The sequence below is a fragment of the Python bivittatus genome, unplaced genomic scaffold, assembly GCF_059951505.1.
Source record: "Python bivittatus isolate LINGU-HERP-01145 unplaced genomic scaffold, Pbiv_v1 ctg000090_np1212, whole genome shotgun sequence".
NCBI classification, from domain to species: Eukaryota; Metazoa; Chordata; class Lepidosauria; order Squamata; family Pythonidae; genus Python; species Python bivittatus.
This window is the reverse complement of record NW_028277046.1, coordinates 2,845,834-2,862,997: the sequence shown is the minus strand read 5'-3', so window position 1 is coordinate 2,862,997 and position 17,164 is coordinate 2,845,834. Positions and strand designations below refer to the sequence as shown.

Sequence of the window (17,164 nt, the reverse complement as noted above, 5' to 3'; positions counted from 1 at the left end):
CAGACAGCAGAAGGGCTTGGGGCAAGGGAACAATCTGCATTCTTACTCCGTGATTACGATGCCTCTCGTGAGAGTCTTTGCCAGGGGTTTTCCAGGCCCTGGGTTAGGCATTTTCACTCAGGATGCCCGGCACCTAGACACAGGCCATCTGTGACAAGGAAGACCAGTAATACTGAAAGAAAACATCTTTATTAAAACACAGACTTAGAATGTAAATATTTACACTGCTCGTTCTAGGGGTGTTTATTTGGGGCAGCGCCTGCGCCCAGAACTTGCCTCTTCTGGTGTGTAGATTTCTGTGCAGAACAAAACGAGGCTGTTTTGTTTCAGCAGAAGCAGGTGGGGCAAAAAAAGGAAAACCAAGGGCACTGACAGCTGTGGAGACAAACGATGCTGGAAGATGAATGGAAAGGCTGGTGGGTGGCACAGAGCAGAAGGGGCGATGACAAAAATACAATTTTTTTTTTTTTTTTTGGCCAAACCATGGCCTCTTGTCCGAACCTGCACCTCTTTGTAACTAAAAGTCTGTAACAGCAGGTGAAGGCATCCAGAAGCTCATCCTGTAATTTGAGGCAGGGCTTTTTTCAGCAGGGAGGTGACGTAGCTACCCATTTCTTCATCCTGCACACAGAACCCAGATTAAAGATTTCAGTGGTGGCCCTTGCTTTGTGGACTTCAACTCCCAGAATTCCCCAGTGATCATCGCTGAGAATTCTGGGAAACAAAGTCCTCACTTTTGGAGGGGGAACCTAAGCGGGAAGGCCATTCCAGACTTGTATGGACAGACAATTTGGGGGGGGGGCACAGCAACGGGGACACATCTGAGGCTGCACAGCACTTTGGAGCCAATCCCAAAGTGCTTTGTAGCAGAGAAGGAGGGCCCATCTAGCCCCTGCCTGCAGCCACCTATGACCCTGGCAAAAGACCCAGCCACAGCTCTCAAATGTCGCAGACAAGGCCTCCGTCACCCCAGAGCACTTTGGGGAGATGGACTCTGAAGCGTGCGACTCCTTCTCTCCATGGGCACATCCTTGCACGAGATGGGTGTTTTTGCACAGAGAGAATGCTGCCCTGGCCTGTGCGTCAGCAGGGGTGGGCACTGACCCTCTTTCCATTTGTCGGTGGATAAGTAATGGAGCGCCTTCTTCCCTCGGGTGGGGAGCCTCTGCCCACCAGTTGATGGTGAACTATAATCCCCAGGCTGTCAACATAGGATGCTACAAGATATAGTTCACCTGTAGCTGGAGGCTCAGAAGCTCTTTACCCTGGTTTACATGGGAAGAGGGTTCAGCGATTGTCCAAAGCCACGGGTTTTCTTTCAACAAGCCTCTGCAAGCAAAGCCAGATGCAACAGTTCTGCCCTAAGCAGCAGTCTCCTCTTGTAAAATCAGATTTAAAACCTTACCTGGTACGTCCAGGACACCAGCAGAAGCTTGGTGGCCGGATCTTCAGACTGCACCGTAACCTGGATCAAGATGGATTCCACCATGATGGAGGTATCGGAGAGATGCTGAACGGAATAATCCTTCAAGGCACTAGGGAAAAAACACCACAGATGCTGAATCCCTCCCAGCCTTCTCACGTGAGCCCCAAGCGTGTACTTCATTTCTCACAAACTTCGGTCGCAGTCATGTAGGCCTTCCAGTTCCTGGATTAGCTTCTCTTCCCAAACATCGCAAGACACTTGCTTTATTAAATCCCATTTGTCTTGTGTTTTTAAATACATTTAAGGGGACATGACATTCAATCAGCTTTCAGTGGAGATTCCCATCACTGTAAGCTTTCTCTTTCCAACCAAAGCAAATTTCTATTCCTCAACGTTGGGCAGATCATCTGGGATCCCCAGCGGCTCTTGCCAATCCCCGAGCGCTTACCTTTTGAGGTGGTTGTAAACGCGAAGCCCGGTCTCGTGTTCTTTGCGGGGGTCTTGAAAGTGGATCCGGCAGGTGAACCTCAGCTGGTGCTCCCCCAGCCCCAGTTCTTTAAGGGCTTGCTCAGAAGAAACCAAACGGAAACTCTGTCCATAAGCAAAGGAGCAAAGATGAACCCCGAGGAACCCTGCTGGTTCCTCCCAGTCGGGAATAATGGATTTACCCAAAAGGAAGACTTTGGGCCCCCAAAATAAACTCTTTAAAATGAAAACAATGTCATTTTAAAGCTTTTCTTTTCCTGGCTTAACGTTCTCAGAGGCAGGGCTGTCATAAATCTCTCCCTGGGGAAAAGGCAGTGTAAAATTCAAAGGGGTTCTATCCTTGCTGAGCTGCCCAGCTTCCCTGAGGGGGGTCATGGCTGGGAAAGGCACGCTGGGCTAAGAGGGTTCCCTTCTCCCCTTCACTCACATTATCTTTGATGATCAGGGTGCCATGCAACAGCTTTGGCTTCTTGGGCGCCGGCGAGGGGCCTAGAGCAGAAAAAGGAAAGGTGAGTCATCTGGCCCCCTTGCTTTCCAGCCCCTGGTCCCCAAGTGTCTTCCCTCCAGGTCATGTCCCTCACCTCCTCGGAGGCTTGAATGGGGTATGGCTGTCAGGGCAGTGCTGTTTCGCCACAGCCTAATTTTCAGTGCTCCCTCCGTGCACCACCATCTCCAAGATCTCTTTTTCTATTTATTCCAAAGTGCTGGGTTACTTCACCAAGGCCACAGGCCTCCTTCTTCAACATCCACCCTGGGGAGGGGGTGTTAATCCAATCACCCCAGTATTAAACCTCTGACATGCTTCTCAGGTTTCAATTAGACTGCTTGTTATTCAGCTTAACTGAGATGGTCTCCAAGGAAGGCCGTTCCATCTTCCCTCCACTGGCCTGGCCCACCCAACATACAGCCTCCTGGCAAAACTCTGTCCCCAGTTGGTTATTTGGGGACAGTTTCACTTTCCTCCCTCCCAAAGATTTTACGCTGCTGTGCTGATGTTAGGCCCATACAGATTTGCCCGAATCCTCTCCCATTATAAATGGGTGGTGCTTTTCTGGCTAAATGAAAGCCAGAATGTGCTAGGAATAGAAGCCCCCAAGCTGGCGGTCTCCAAGGCAGTGGGACTGCAACTCCCATTGGCCCAAACTATTTGGAAGTGCTAAGTTGGGGATAGAAAGGTGGAAGAAGAGCCGAGTCATAGAAACAGCATAAACGCAGCTAAAGACGGCAGTGAATGCTGCTTCCCTCCCCAAATGATATTGAGTGTTTAGTCCTGTGATACCTACCAATGGCGAGCTCTCTCTTCAGCAGCCCAAGAGAAATATCCACTGGGATGTTAGGATTGGTGAAAACGGTCACCGTTTCCCCATTTGCAGGCATATGGCAGTGGACTCCTGCAAGTGAGAAAAAGCGAGGTGCTGGTTAGCCCCGCTGGACAAAAGAACCATTCCTCTAATCAGAAGCCAAACCAGGGTTTCTGGTTTAACCTCAATATGTCAGGGAGGACTAGAAAAGCTCCAGTCTGAAAACTCTGGAGAGCAGCTGCCAGCCTGTGCCCACAATATAAGGCTAGACGTGACTTGGTGCAAGCAATTTCCTGCATTTCTGTGTTCCCCACTTAAACGCCCCAAAAGGTCCAGTTAATAGAGCACATAAAAGGTCCTCGTTCCCACCCTGGAGACAAGCAGGAAGGCAGATCCTAAAGCCTGTCACTGCAGCTGACGTTCCCAATTCCAAGTTAGCAGACAAAACTTAACCCTGCCAGCCCCTTTGCTCTTGCCTGTCAGAAACTGCGCTCTGTTCAAGAAGAAAAACCAAGTTGCCAAAATGCAGCTGTGGCATGCCACAAAACCAACGTCAGGCCACTTAAGTCATGGCTTTTTGCAGGAAATGCAGAACTAAACCAGAAAACTGGCCCTTAACCTTATTTGCAAACCTGCACTCAACCACTGAGCTTCCCTCCTTGAGCTGGGTTCACGCTTCGCTCTAAGCCAGTTCGTCTTCTGCATCAAGCAATTCAAGCTTTCTATGTTTTGAGAAGCCCTTGGAAACTGCAGGGAATGGAAGGCTGCCAAAAAATTCCCCCAACGTTCCCGCTCAGATTGGATGCACTACATACGAAATTCCTGCTCAATTTTCTGCTTTAGGAACTCCATCTTCTTGGCCTCGCCGTGGACCAGCAGGACGTTCCGGGGCTCTGCTTGCCGAATCAGCTGCATGATCCCCTTGGCGTCGGCATGTGCGCTGAAGGACATGTATTCCACCTGCATTTTCACTTCCAGCTATGGGGAGCAAGGCAGAGGGAGAAAAAAAAGTCAGGCCCAGGGAGGCAGCGTGCCAGCCCTCTCCAACCAAGTGACCGAGTTGGGCAGGGCAACTTCTATTTACAGGGTGCAATCTGGAAGGTTTCCCTGCTTTTTAAAACTCTCCCTGTGTGTAGCAAACTAGGTCAGGAGCAAAGGATTATGCTGAGACCTCTTGCTAAACAGTGAGATTTCTTCAACAGGGATTTTTCTGCCCGTTTTAGATTGGTGCCTTTTCAGTTTTGGACCCTACCGTATCACTTCACTCCACCGTCTCTGAATATTTCCTCGATAGCATGCTAAGCAAGGATATGCAGCCCATATCCATTTTAAACAAAACGACCGACATTCTCCCAGATTTAAAAGCAGAGATCCAACACATAACTGCAGGCGATCATTCTGAGCCGCCCTCCCACCGATGGTTCAACTCACAATTTGTCTGCCTTCCATTTCTAGCTTCCGCTGGCCGCCCAAAATCTTGTGGCCCACTGTTCCTTGCACACAATACCCTGGCATGATGACCTGGAGAGGAAACCGAAAAGGAAATGAAAGGAGGCCATAAGGCTTTGAGAATGAAAATGAACAGCAGCTAACTCCCCCCCGCCCCCAAATAGCCGTGAACTTTCAAGGCAGCTGAACGCAAATTCATATTCACACAGACTTAAAGCAGCTGAGTCTGCACAACCCGGGTTAGCAACATGCAGACTCTTTTCCCAGTTAATCTTTTTCCTAACACGCTGCTGTGGCGAGGGCTCCCTCTTCCGAAATCAACAAAAGGTCCTTGTAAAACACGCCCTTCACTGCAATCTTCCTCCCTGTGTTAAAGTGTGCATTTTAAATACTGGATAGCATTCAGAGTGAAAACCGTGATGTGTGATCGCAGCAAACCTGCTTGCAAGCACAGACCCAGATTATGGCCTAACCTGGTCACCACGTTGACCCATTTAGTTGCTAAAGGATTGGAAGAATGAAAACCCCACCTTCAGCAGCAGAGGCTGAGTTAACTGTTCCTTTCAGAATGAGAGTGCTGGACTCAGGAGGCTTTAGGACTGATCTAGCAGGCAGCCTGTTTTTTAAGACCCCCAGTCCCCGAGCAGTTCAAATCACACTTTAGCCTTTCTGATGTGAAAGTGTAAAAAATGCAAGCAAATCTTAGCAGACAGCGTCAGCCTGCAGGGCTTTGCCCCCTCTGGGCAATTTATTTAACAGTGGAGCCAAGTGGAGTTGCTGTGTCTCTCCTACCATATTTTTCTCGTTGCCAGCCCATTTCTTGAAGATCTGGAGCGACTGGCCCGCATGCAGCATTCCTGGCGTAGCAAACACAACCTAGTGGGGAGGGAGAGAAATCTTAACCAACCCAAACCCTCTTTCTCATGCTTTCCACACACCTTAACACAAGCACGTTGTGGGTTTAAATGCTGCCCCCCCTTGCATGCATACCATGGGCCCAGGGTTGTCAGCAAACGCCCTCTCAAAAGCTTTGATGTGCTTGAACTCAAACATGTTCCTCTGGACGAACGTTTTCCGGATCTTCTGATTCGTCCACGTGATGAAGAGCTTGTAGTAGTGGTTGGCCTTCTCCGTCAGCCCGGTTGAGAAGTAGATGGGCGCCTTCAAATTCATGCGCTCCCTTGGGTGGGGAAAGAGGCAGGCGGCAGCGGGAAAAAGAAGTCAATCAGGTGTGACTCTTGAATTTCAAGGCGGGGCAAAAGAGAGAGTTCTGCCTCTGCTTCCTTGCTCTTTACATGGGACAACTCCCATCCTTAAGCAAGATTACGGATAAAATTGCAAGCAAAGGGGTTTGTCCCTTAACTCAGCCTCAAATGGAACAAAGGGCCCATGTTCTTGGCCGCATCCTCCCTGGGGGCGCTCACAAAAAAGCCACACCTTTTTGCCTCCCCTGTTTGACCCTCTCCCCTTTCCGCATCAACTTCTGCTGCGGCAAGAGCCTGGCACGTTTATGGCAGGCCATAAACCAATCCCGAGGCTTGGGAGTGAAGGTTCCTATGAGCAGCACGGGTTTCCTTTCAGCCTGCCTACCAGAAGGTCTCCAGCAAAATGCAGAGCTCCTGAGCCCGACCCAGAGCAAACACTGGAATCAGGACCTGTAGGGAAAGAAAGAACGCAAGAAAGCAACAGGTTCAGGTGGAAACCTGCAGCCCAGTATCCTTCCTGCTTTTATTTTAGAGAGAGGGTGGAGGGACAAGACACGGATGTTAGTTCTCAGCCAGAGTCCCAGGCGAGAGCTGGCTCTAACATCTCAGCCCCTCAAACTGTACAGAGGCAGCAACAGTAGTGGTGATTTCCCCCCCAATTTCTGCATAAAGCCACCATATCAGTCATCATTCTATGCTCTTTCTGTTCCGATGGATTTTCTCTTTTCTTCACATTGCAGTGATACAAGTGGGCCCAAAGACCAAGACTGTCCCCCAGCAAGTCAGCTTCTGGGGCTGGATCTGGATTTAAGCTCAGGTCTCCCTCAGTCCAACTCCATGGTGTTTTGCCCACAACCAAGCTTTTCCGTTGCAGGCGGCTGTCTCCTTGGAGCAATCCAGTGAAAAGCCTCTTGTGTCACGTACCTTCCCCCCACGCTCAATGGATTCGTGGACCTTCTTCAGAAAATCCCGTTCTCTGCAGCGTTTGGAGTCTCTGATGGTGGTGGCGTATGTGGATTCAGAAATGAGCAGGTCGGGGCGGCATTTGTCAATCCAGGCAGCCCTGAAAGCAAAGGACTAAAGGTTTCGGCACCTAGTATGCCAATTGCTGGATTCCTCCGTTAAAAAAAAAAAATCACACCACCCTCTGCCAGCTTGGGAGTGTTATGATATGCAACATGTTAAAAGCAAGCAAATTATAGACTTACAGGATCTTTTTTTTGCATTACACCCCTTCAAAATAAGTGGAATTAAATCAGTTATCAGAATCAATTTCTCCCAAGAATCCGAAGTGCTTACCCCAAGTGCCTGTCTGGTGTCATGTTATAGTCACCCTAACGAAGAGAAGAAAAAAAAAATACTTTATTTACTCTATTTACATCCTCTTCTTTTCATACCAAAAGTTCCCAATGGCTTACACTGTAGAAAAAGCAAAAATTCCACAGATTAAAAACCAAGAACTTAAAACAAATGTTGAAAAAACAGTTTAACATTTAAAGATCTGGCTCAAGAGGGGTGCTTTAGTTGGCCTTCTAAAGAGTATGGTCAAATGCAACACGGGAGGAAAGCAGGAAACAACCCGAGAGAAAGCGTTTGCTAGGTGCCTAAGCCCAGCAGATCCAAATTTGCTGTCCTTCACCATATATGCCTCTACTTTTTCCTCTGCAGCAGCAGTACCTTGCCATAGCCACAAGAGGGCAGCATTTACTCTCCTTTTCAACCTGTAATGACCAAATATGGCCACCAGGGGCAGACTTTACAGCCCCCTGCATTTGGATGCTTTTAAATGATGTTAGCTGCCTTGAGCGCTTGTTATAGCAGGTTATGGAATAACAGAAACAACAATAATAGGCCCTCAAAGAGTAACCTCTGCTGTCTTTTGCCAATAGTAATATCCCATTGAAGTTATGACGTTAATTTTAATTTGTAATTTTAACTTTTTTGTTCCTCAGTTTTGCTAACCTCTTTGAGGGGTCATCCCAGTAGAAAGGAGAGATTATAAGAGTATCAGCCTTTGGAGTCCTTTGTCATGTCTTAATTTCTAGTCACATTTGTCATGGGAAAGGCAGTTCCTTAGCCAGCTCCTAAAAGGGTTGGAACAATTAAACCAACATCTAATGGTATCTGTGCAGATCTTTCAACCCAGGAATGATGTGATAATGTTATCATGCCCCGGTTAGCACAGCTCCAGCTTACACCAAGTGCATCACAGAAAACACAGTTTGGGTTAAAAGAGTCCAAGGAGAGATCTGACAATTTCATCCAGGTCACTTACAGTATAAACCACCGATTCGCAACCAACTTTAATCTGGAACATCGCAGCCCCAAGGACATGGCCAGCATAGTAGGCCTTGATCTCCAACTCGCTGTCCACCTAAAAAAAGATTTATGTACTTATTACTGAGACTATAAACAGATTGGAAAACCAGTAAGTAACAACAAAGCAGCATGTTTTGAAGCCTGCCTGAGTTTTGAGAATTTCCCAAATAGGGTCACTCCAACTGTTTTTTTATAGCAAATTGGGCAATTTGCCACCACTGTGTGAACAGGTGTCCCGTATAAGCCATGATGACATCGGAAACATGATGAAGTCATTGCGTAATTATACAAATTACATAGTGTGTCATTTGTGCCATGTTGTGACACAGAGCATGTCACGTCCTGCTCCTCCCATGACTGTGTAGAAAGATGAGAATGTAGAGTATACATTTATACAACATGCACCTCAAAATACTCTTTCTTTTACTTCAATGGTAGCCAGAACTTGGCTTCCCGCCCCTCCAAGGATAGGGTGTGTCTTTCTTGACCAAGTACCCCATCCCTTGGTCTAACTGGATCCGTGGTGGAGTAGATCCAAACTTGGATAAGTACAGATCCCAAAGTAAACGGAGCTACAAATATGACTTTTCCCTTTGTTCAACAGGCAGGGTAGGTGGGGTGTGGGGAAGGAATTGTATCCAGGTATTTTCCTTCCCCAAATTGTGCAAAGGTCTGTCCACTGAGGAAAGTTCTGGAAATCTGGGTTATGGAGTCTAAAGATCACTTCTCCCTACCTGGACAGTCTGATGAAGGTGGACAGCCACCACTTTCTTCATACAGTCCTTGATCATCTGGGACGTGAAGAAGTTTGTCTCCCCTTTCTTGTCCACAGTGATTTTCCGGAAATCTTCCAGGAGAATGGGGCAAATGGCTTTTGTTGGGTGGGTCATATAGATCGGCCCATCGTAGCCGACCATCTCGCTGAAGTAGGGAAGGGCCCCGCAGTGATCCAGATGGAAGTGGCTGGAGTGACACAAATCCAAGGTGGGTTTTAAGGAGGACTCAATCAGGAAGTCTCAGTTCAACTCCACTTTGTTTTGGAGTATAATTTCACCAAACGAAACCAGTTTCAGAATTGATCTATGGCATCTCTCTGGCTGCAGCCCAATTTCCAAATAAAACATGAGAATAACATTTAAACATTAACTGAGCTTCAGCAGAGACTGTTTTGCCTATTTGTTGACTCTCTTTCTGAACACTGTAGGGAAAAAACCTCTATTCAGATATTGACACAGCATGTGCAATTAACCTGACATGCTTTATTTAAAAAAAAAACTTTGCAAAATGTAAATCAAATAAAAAAGCTACATCAGACCACCATCTTTGGGCAAAACCTCCAGCCCAGAAAACCCTCCAACTGAAAATCTCTGTGTGAAGTTTACAAGAATTCCAGAGATTTTTGTTATTTGGGGAAAAACCAGGATATCACTGACAGCTGCAAACACGAGATGGGGAAATACAAAAGACGACCAAGCCAAGCAGGGCAGTCAAACTTGTTCTATGGGAGGCACGTCAGCCAGCACATCTCAAGCCAAGTTGGCCAGCGGACAGTAAAGGATGCTAGTTTTGACATACTAAAACACGAGAGAGCTGGACTCACCTAATGATGACACAGTCCAGGAAGTCTGTCAGCCTTCCGTTCTGAGTGATGTAGGAAAAGTCCGGAAACCGCCTCTAGAAGACACAAGGGCGAAGCCACCACGTCTGGGCATTTTCTCCCTCCTTTCCACCCAATTGGCCACAGATCTCAGGCTGCCTGAACCACTTTCTGTTCTGAGCCTCATTCACAAGATGAAAGACATTATTCCATTTGCCTCCCAAAGCCTCGCCTTGAGCACCCAGAATCCAGGAAGCTTGGAAGGGGCTCCAATGATTTTGGCTAGGAAACAGCCACTCAGAAAGTCATTGGGGGGAAAGGGTTGCCCATGCCCCACAGTCAGGGGGGAGAACCCACAACGAGAGCGGTAGAGAGACTATGAACACCATCCCGCAGCCTTTCACTAGGATGGCTGAGGCTCACAGAAGATGGAGCCCAGCCTTCCCACGCGCCACGTTCAACCCTACGTGCGTGTTTCGGAGCAACCTCAAGCCAGATCCATTAGAGCACGTGGCAGCCAGAGCGGAGCACGCCGCACTTACATCGTCGTTGAAGCCCATGTGCATCCCGCAATCCAGCATGACGTTCTTCCCTGCAATGGACACGAGGATGCAGCTGCGGCCCACATCCTGGCCAGCTCCTGAAAGAGCGAGAGAGAGGGAGCAGACAAGTGAACTGGCTTCATTAAAAAAATCCAGGCTTTACTGATCCTCTCACTGGCACGTGCCACGTTTGCCCTTAACGCGGGCGACACACTAGGCGAGCCGGGAATCCCAGCCCGGGGAGCAGGCAAACTGGTGCAGGATAATCGGATTGCTCCTTCCCTCCTTGCTCTGGTCAGTAAACCTTCTTTCTTTCTTTTTAAAGTTCACCTACTGCCCACCCAAGCATCCACACAGGAGCTCCAGCTTCGGGACTCCCAAATACAGCGTGGAAATACGTACTGGGACCAGTCTGGGGACAGGGACCCAAACGAGCTGCTGTTAAATTTATTTAATCCGCCAATCCAAAGCGACCTTCTCCAAAGCACTCAATTCGGGGCCCCTAATCCCCCGCGGCCCGGTGGGCGATGTCGGGTTTCCCGACGTTTGGGGAGACTCGCTTCTGGCAGAGCGCCCCCGGCCCCCCGTTTCCTCCAGGGGAGAGCCGGCAGGGAGCTCCCTTACCCAGGGGGGTGACTTTTATTTCGGGCATCCCGGCAGGACGAGGGCTTCCCGAGGCTCCGCAGCGATCACCGTCCCGGCCTTCCTAGGGCGAAGCGAGAGGCGGTGCAAAAATCTTCATTCTTTGCAATAAGTCAGTGCAAAGGCCGGAGGCGACCCGGCCGCAGCTCCCAGCATCCGCTGTCCAGGGCGGGACCACAGTCCCTATCGTTCCCAGCGCTGCACGGCCATGCGTGCGGGCACAGCCTGAAGGGGCGGACCCCATCGTTCAACCCTTCCCCGGGCAGCCTGGGGATGCTGGGAACTGTAGTCCAACCTGGAAAGGCGGAGGGCCGACGCTGCTCCGCCCGCAACCAGCGGCCTTCCCTCCCGCTGCTCGCCTGCCTCCCAGGCCCGTCGCGCGACACAGCTGGAGCGGCGCGCGTGCGCAACACGGCCGCTTGGGCGAAACTGGTATAGACTAACGAACAGATTAGAGTGTTCCACCGATCCCTTACTTCCGGGTAAAGGAAAAACCGAGAGAAAGCCCTGCAGCAAAGACGTGGCTTTGCTCGGCGTCTCTCCAGTCAAAGCAGACAACTCAACTCTTAGGCTGTAGAGGGAAACTGACGTCAGCGTTGTCCGCAACCAGTGGACGAGTCTACTTTTTCTTACATCTAGAAAAGCCAAGCCGAGAGCCAACCCACTGGGGGTTGCGCATGCGTGCTGCGGAGCCGAGTACCGGGAAGCGCGCCTTCCCAAGCAGCTTCTGAGCCCTCATTGGCGGGCAGCCGCCAACGCCGGCCAGCGGGCAGCCGATTGGCTAGAGGGAGCAGGAAGGCGGGAAGTGCGGGCACGAGGAGGGCTTTCATTAGCGGCTCTGGGAAGGGGGCTGGCTGAAGCGGGGAAGGGCGGAGGGGTCGCTAAGGTGAGTGGAGCGCCGGCCGGGGCGGAGAGGGAAGCCCCCTGGGGGGAGGAAGCCCCTCCCCTGGAGGGCGGGGCGGGGCCACGCCTCGGGACTGGGAGCCCAGCGGGGCAGAGACCTAGACAGGTGGGGGCTCCTGCAGCCACGGCTGCGCTCACCCGGGGCTTCTTACTCCGGTGTTGGCTACAAGGCGGTCGGCTATCATAACCAGCTCCCTTCTGCCCCATCACGAACCACGGGAGAAATCTGCGGAGGAAGGGCGCCCAGAAACCCGAGCCATTTCAGAAACCTCTGAATTCAGAACAAGCCGGGAAACGGAGTTATTCCCTTTGGCAGGCTTCTGGCAGGAGTGGGGCATGATTAACCCTTATTCATCTCGGGTGGAACTCGGCACTCGTATTTCCAGTTTTCTTTTAAACGTGTTTGCCTGGCTTCGCGCTGGAGTGGCCCCTCTTTGCCCCGCAGAGTTCAGGAACTGCCCTTCGGCTGCCCTCGGATCCACGTCACACGCGTGGACTCTGCCATGCCCAGACGCGGACCCTGACTTTGGACCCTGTGCAATGCTTAACTGTCTTAATCTGGGCTAACTTGGGGGGGGGGACCAGAAACTAACCCAATTGCCTGGATCAGGCCTCTGCCCCCAGTGGAAACCAATTAAGCTTTGCGCGGGGTCCAAAGGCAACAGCTGCATGCGTAACTAACTGAACAAGCCTCAACCTCAGAAAAAGGACCGATTCGATAACCAGGCTACCGGACGCAGTCGGCCGAGCAGGAGAAGCAGAGGGGCAGCGACTCAACCCCAAGGCTTCGGAGGCTGAGCGGTATTTGGACCTGGGCCTCCCTGATCCTGGGTCTAACTACCCCACCCTTGGTTACATCGTCCCGCCACTGTCAGGAAGTGCATGGTTAGAAACAGCGCCAGGGAGCGCTGTGCGCCAAACATACCTGAGACACAAATATATACTGTACTGAGGCAGGCCTTTTTCAAACCATTCCTTTCTAGCATGAAGTCATTTTAATGGGGGGTGGGGGGGGGAAGCTAGGCCAGCTCAGCCTGCTAAACGGATGGCTAATTCCGCCCCGCCCCCCAAAACACTTACGCACTTTACTTTTCAACTGGATTGGGATCGCTCTGCCCTGAAGCAGAACGTTTTGACACCGACATTCTGCTTCGTGATGCTCTGAATCACCTCCCATTACCACGCCCTTTCCAATGACTATTCAGAACTTGTTTCGTTTTCACTTAGTGCCGGGAGTCTCTTTCTGAACGTAACAACTAAGAGCAGAAATATCTTCTAACCTGGAGCTTCCCGCAGGACCCTGTTCCATCTTCCTCCAGCCGCCGCCTCCGTTTTCCGAGCTTCACCATGGCTGACGGCGAGGACGTTCACGGCTTGAAAGGCGTGCTGGTCATGTTCCAGAGCTGTTTGGACAGCAAGGAGGAAATCCTCATGGACCCATATTTAGAGGGCTGGAAGGGACTGGTCAGGTAAGGTTCATCGCCCGGTTTGACCTAGCTTCAGAATGCCTGATCCGTTCTGCGACTGGGGAGAAAAATAAAATTGCTGGGATTAGAATACCTTAGAGAAACCAGTAAAAAAATCAAGCTGTTTTCTATATGATAGGCTAAACTTAAGAGTTCTGGCTTCTTGGACAGACTGGGCTCTTGTTTCTAGGTCAGATCAAAATCTTTTAACCAGAGTTCCAGTCTCACCTAGCTTCTTCCAATGTTGGGTGTTCGGTGTTTTGGGAGCCCAGTGCCTTAACCACACTGCAAATGAGTTGGCCACTCTTTACGCTCGCATACCCCGGAAAAATTTTGTCATTTGAGTAAACCAGAGTTAAATGAACCCGGAGGAACAGGTCATGTGAATAAAGCCACTGCTTGACCCAATTAAAATTGGGCTCAAACCTCAGCTTTGGATTCTGCAATCTTCAGTTTAGAAAGGTGATGAAACAAAGGTTAGCAAGAGATCTTTTCATCATAGCTGTCATGCTCTGTACAGACAAACCTTAAGCTTATCCGACAACATTTTAGTTCAGATTTCACCCCGTGAGAGATGTTCAGTTGCTTCCAAGGCAGTCTGGACAACTGATGTAATTACACAAAGGATATAAATTACAGAAAATATGCTAATTACCTAAACTCGGATTTAATGAACACCCTTCCACTCCCATGCGTTTGTTAAACTGAGATTTCACTGTATTCCACTTCTCTTTCTCACGTGAACAGCGGAAACATTTGCTCTGCTCGGAGACACTGGGCCTGGGTGTGCCCACTGTTCCTCGGACCCTGACTCCCGCTAGCCCAGCCAACATGTCCAATAGTCGTTGCAGCTTGACAGAATCTGGAAGGGGGTGTAAGTTCCTGTTACTTTATTGTGACGACAACATCTTCTTTTTTTCCCCATGGAGGTTTCTAAACACAATGGGGCCGATCTTCTCCTTCATTTCCAAAGATGCGGTTGCCAAAATCCAGATCATGGAGACCTTCCGCGGCAGCGAGCAGCAGGAGAATTACATCAGCCTCCAAGCCATGGTGAACTATGAACTGACCAATGGGCTGGTTGACCTGAAGCAGCCTGGCACCTACCCCACCTCGGGCTGCCGAACTATCCTTCGCCTCCACCGGGCCCTCCGCTGGCTGCACCTGTTTCTGGAGGGCCTGCGGACTAGCAGCCCGAGCTCCAAGACCTCGACACTGTGCACAGACTCCTACAACGCCTCCCTGGCCAACTACCACCCGTGGATCATCCGCAAGGCAGCCACCATGGCCTTCTACGCCTTGCCCACCCGGGATGCCTTCCTGGAAAACATGAAGGTGGGCACCACAGAGGCGGCGATAGAGATGCTCGGCGAGGCTCTGCCCAGCATAAGCAGGGTCTACGATATCACGGAAGACCTCTTCACTCAGCACAAGCTCCTCGACCTCCCCTAAGGGGACAGGGCCGTCCGAGGGCAACAGCTACTGCGCGGATTGATGCTCCTGCCGCAGAGGCCCGCTCAGAAATAATCTCCTGCTCTTGTCAATCAGGCTTCCTCTTGGAAAGCTCTCAGGCCTTCAAGCCGTCCCTGCTTGGGTTTCTGGCCCTGAGATAAAAAGCCTTTATGCTGTTTCCCCAGTCAGAAAGCAATTGCTGCTCTTCTGCCCTTTTTCCTTCTTCCAAAAGCTTTGATCCAGAGATGCATCCAGTCCCTGATCTCTCTCGCTCTCGCTGCCTCCCGCAGCATTCTTCCAATCCAATTAACCTTGAAAAGGGTTTTAATTGCTGGTGAAAATAGGGCAGGGGAATTTCTTCTGCTGTGAGGAAGACATCTGATCTGAACAGCTCCTCTTGCCTGGGTTTGGTTGAGCATTCTGTCCACCCACCAACAAGCATATGGAGGTGGGGGGGAGCTTCCAGCCCAAGGAATGCAGGCAGCTAATTTCACTGGTCCTTTTGATAAGGGTTTGAACACAGCCAATGGTTAGGGAGCTGGGAAAACATGGATGCTTTTGATCAAGAGACATCTGTGATCGCTTAGAGCAGGACTAGGCAAAAGGAGCCCTCCCAGGAGTTCCTGAGCCCTCTCTCTCGGCACCCCCCATCTCACTGAGGCAAAGGATGCTGGGAGTCATAGTTCACCATCTGGAAGCCTACTCCTGAAAGCAGTTTTAAGCGTAGACGTGTGCTTGAGAAAGAAACGCCCAACACAATCTAACTGTTGATCCTCTGCCAAATTTACAAGAGGAGGAGGAGGTGTGTGAAACCCGCGTGAACAATCTCTCTTAAGGCGGGATGCTTAGCCAGCCTCTCCCTTCGGTTCATGACGTATTGACAAGGATACATTAGGTGGTTTCGAAAACAATCCTGGTTATTATCCATGTGCTGATTACTTGACAGTTGCATCATCACCCAGCAACTGGAAAGCATGCAATCTTTGTAACCAGAAGAAAAAAATTAGCAGCTAAGACAATCCGTTGGTTACCACTGACGAAGCAAATCGGGTATTCCAGCTCTCCTTTTCAAAATGCCCGTTCTTTCATCATCTTCTTTCCTGGTTACCTCCTAACGCTTCACGCATTGCTGGCCCCTAACCTTTCTCCCTCCACACTCAATCCATCTGGGCAGCACACTTAAGCCTTTAATCAGCCTTGGGCTGCACCTTCACGCTCCTACGCAAGGGCACTGGCCTGGCTTTGAAAGTGGCTTAAACCAAGCGAGAGAATCCACGCCTCTATGGCTTCACCGCTTCCCTTGACAACTGAAGTATTGGGCAAGTTCTGTTCTGTACACCCAAAGCATGCCCCTCAAGCAGTACGCTGCTATGTCTAGAGACTAAAAGACATACTTTCTGCGCTATAGGCCAAAAAGAAGAAAAAACACGGAGCCACCAGTGACTTGAAGATCTGATTCCCTTATAGATCCAGTAACCAATCTCCACCCTTATTGGTAATACAACTTTATTGCAACTTTAGACAGCGAGGAGGCGGCGGGGGCATAAACTGAGAAGCTACGTTTCTGCTTTTAAGGAATCCTCACATACCCCTTTTAAAGCAAGGGCAGGATTTAAAACCAGTATTCCTTCGTTTGTAGTGAGAAGCCACCGTGCCGCTTGCAGTTCTCAAGGCTCTGCCTCTTCCTTCGGTTGTATGTGTGGCCACACCGGGACTGTGATGTCTGCATGTCCACTTAGAATTTTATCTCTGAAGCTTTTTAGCCCAATCTTGAAATAGGCATCCCTTGTGCTTTAGCCCCACTGAAATGAGAGGGCGTGAGCTTAGACTCACCCCAAACAAATTAAGCTCCTTAGTTTCAGTGGACTCTGAGCAGTGGACTCTTTTCCCCCCGGATTATGGCCTGAATCTCTGCCTGCAATTTTTTTTTTTTTTCTTAAAGGGGATTGGGGGGAGCCCTGCCTCTTTCACTCCAAGACTTAACATTAAAAAGCACTGAAACCAGGCACAGATTAAATCTGCTGCTGTACCTCTGAAATTAAGACAATCCAGGAATGTTTGTTTATGTGTGTCTTTTCGAAGTGGGATCTGTGTGTATATATATTTTTGTCACAGTGATTTGGGAGGATTCCATGTTGTATTTATTTCTGGGCACCAACGTATTTAAGGTATATTTTTGTATTTTCTACCTCTTGTCTGTTTAAATTATAAGTGCTTTGTTTTGGGGTGCCCTAAGGAACTTGCACCTAAAGCCTGGATGTACTCTGCAATGACTCCTGTCCTTACCTCTTGCACTGCTCAGCCTGAAATAAATGTCTATCCTGCAGCTTGAAGCCGACTGTTCTCTTTCAGGAGCTCTGACAGCTGGAAGATTGC

At 49.8% G+C, this 17,164-nt stretch overlaps 3 protein-coding genes across 6 annotated transcripts in view; 1 reads left to right on the top strand and 2 right to left on the bottom strand.

Moving 5' to 3' along the window:
- Positions 1–173: 173 nt before the first annotated feature.
- INTS11 (integrator complex subunit 11) lies at positions 174–13,291 on the bottom strand. 4 transcript variants are annotated; one of them, XM_025173477.2, is made up of 18 exons: positions 13,151–13,291; positions 10,950–11,031; positions 10,326–10,423; positions 9,787–9,860; positions 8,921–9,149; positions 8,143–8,241; positions 7,167–7,201; positions 6,792–6,930; positions 6,253–6,317; positions 5,653–5,842; positions 5,455–5,538; positions 4,645–4,734; positions 4,029–4,191; positions 3,196–3,303; positions 2,340–2,401; positions 1,875–2,017; positions 1,406–1,535; positions 174–621 (listed from the first exon to the last, which is right to left on the bottom strand). In XM_025173477.2, the coding sequence occupies exons 1-18, from the start codon at positions 13,217–13,219 to the stop codon at positions 556–558; spliced, it is 1,926 nt and encodes a 641-aa protein (XP_025029245.1). In that variant the 5' UTR covers positions 13,220–13,291; the 3' UTR covers positions 174–555. The 4 variants fall into 4 exon arrangements, with proteins under 4 accessions (XP_025029245.1, XP_087992865.1, XP_007438725.1 ...); XM_088136739.1 differs by having other exon boundaries at positions 10,950–11,027; positions 13,151–13,229; XM_007438663.3 differs by lacking the exon at positions 13,151–13,291 and adding an exon at positions 11,263–11,383.
- CPTP (ceramide-1-phosphate transfer protein) lies at positions 11,497–17,124 on the top strand. Its single transcript, XM_088136743.1, has 3 exons — positions 11,497–11,853; positions 13,098–13,339; positions 14,266–17,124. The coding sequence occupies exons 2-3, from the start codon at positions 13,218–13,220 to the stop codon at positions 14,786–14,788; spliced, it is 645 nt and encodes a 214-aa protein (XP_087992869.1). The 5' UTR covers positions 11,497–11,853; positions 13,098–13,217; the 3' UTR covers positions 14,789–17,124.
- The window catches only part of DVL1 (dishevelled segment polarity protein 1), a 63,512-nt gene continuing 59,604 nt past the window's right edge, over positions 13,257–17,164 (bottom strand). The window contains exon 15 of the mRNA XM_088136738.1: positions 13,257–13,394. Coding sequence (XP_087992864.1) covers positions 13,336–13,394 — 59 coding nt within the window. The 3' untranslated portion in view covers positions 13,257–13,335. The remainder of the gene's footprint in view (positions 13,395–17,164) is intronic.

Bases quoted from the DNA above. Each gene is read 5' to 3' on its own strand.
- CPTP (XM_088136743.1), top strand. From the start codon at position 13,218: ATGGCTGACGGCGAGGACGTTCACGGCTTGAAAGGCGTGCTGGTCATG. The intron at 13,340-14,265 runs GTAAGGTTCATC...TTCCCCATGGAG, and splicing joins GGCTGGAAGGGACTGGTCAG to GTTTCTAAACACAATGGGGC.
- INTS11 (XM_025173477.2), bottom strand. From the start codon at position 13,219: ATGGTGAAGCTCGGAAAACGGAGGCGGCGGCTGGAGGAAGATGGAACA. The intron at 9,150-9,786 runs GTGAGTCCAGCT...GTGTCACTCCAG, and splicing joins CTGGACTGTGTCATCATTAG to CCACTTCCATCTGGATCACT. The intron at 6,931-7,166 runs GTAAGCACTTCG...CTTTGCTTTCAG, and splicing joins ACACCAGACAGGCACTTGGG to GGCTGCCTGGATTGACAAAT.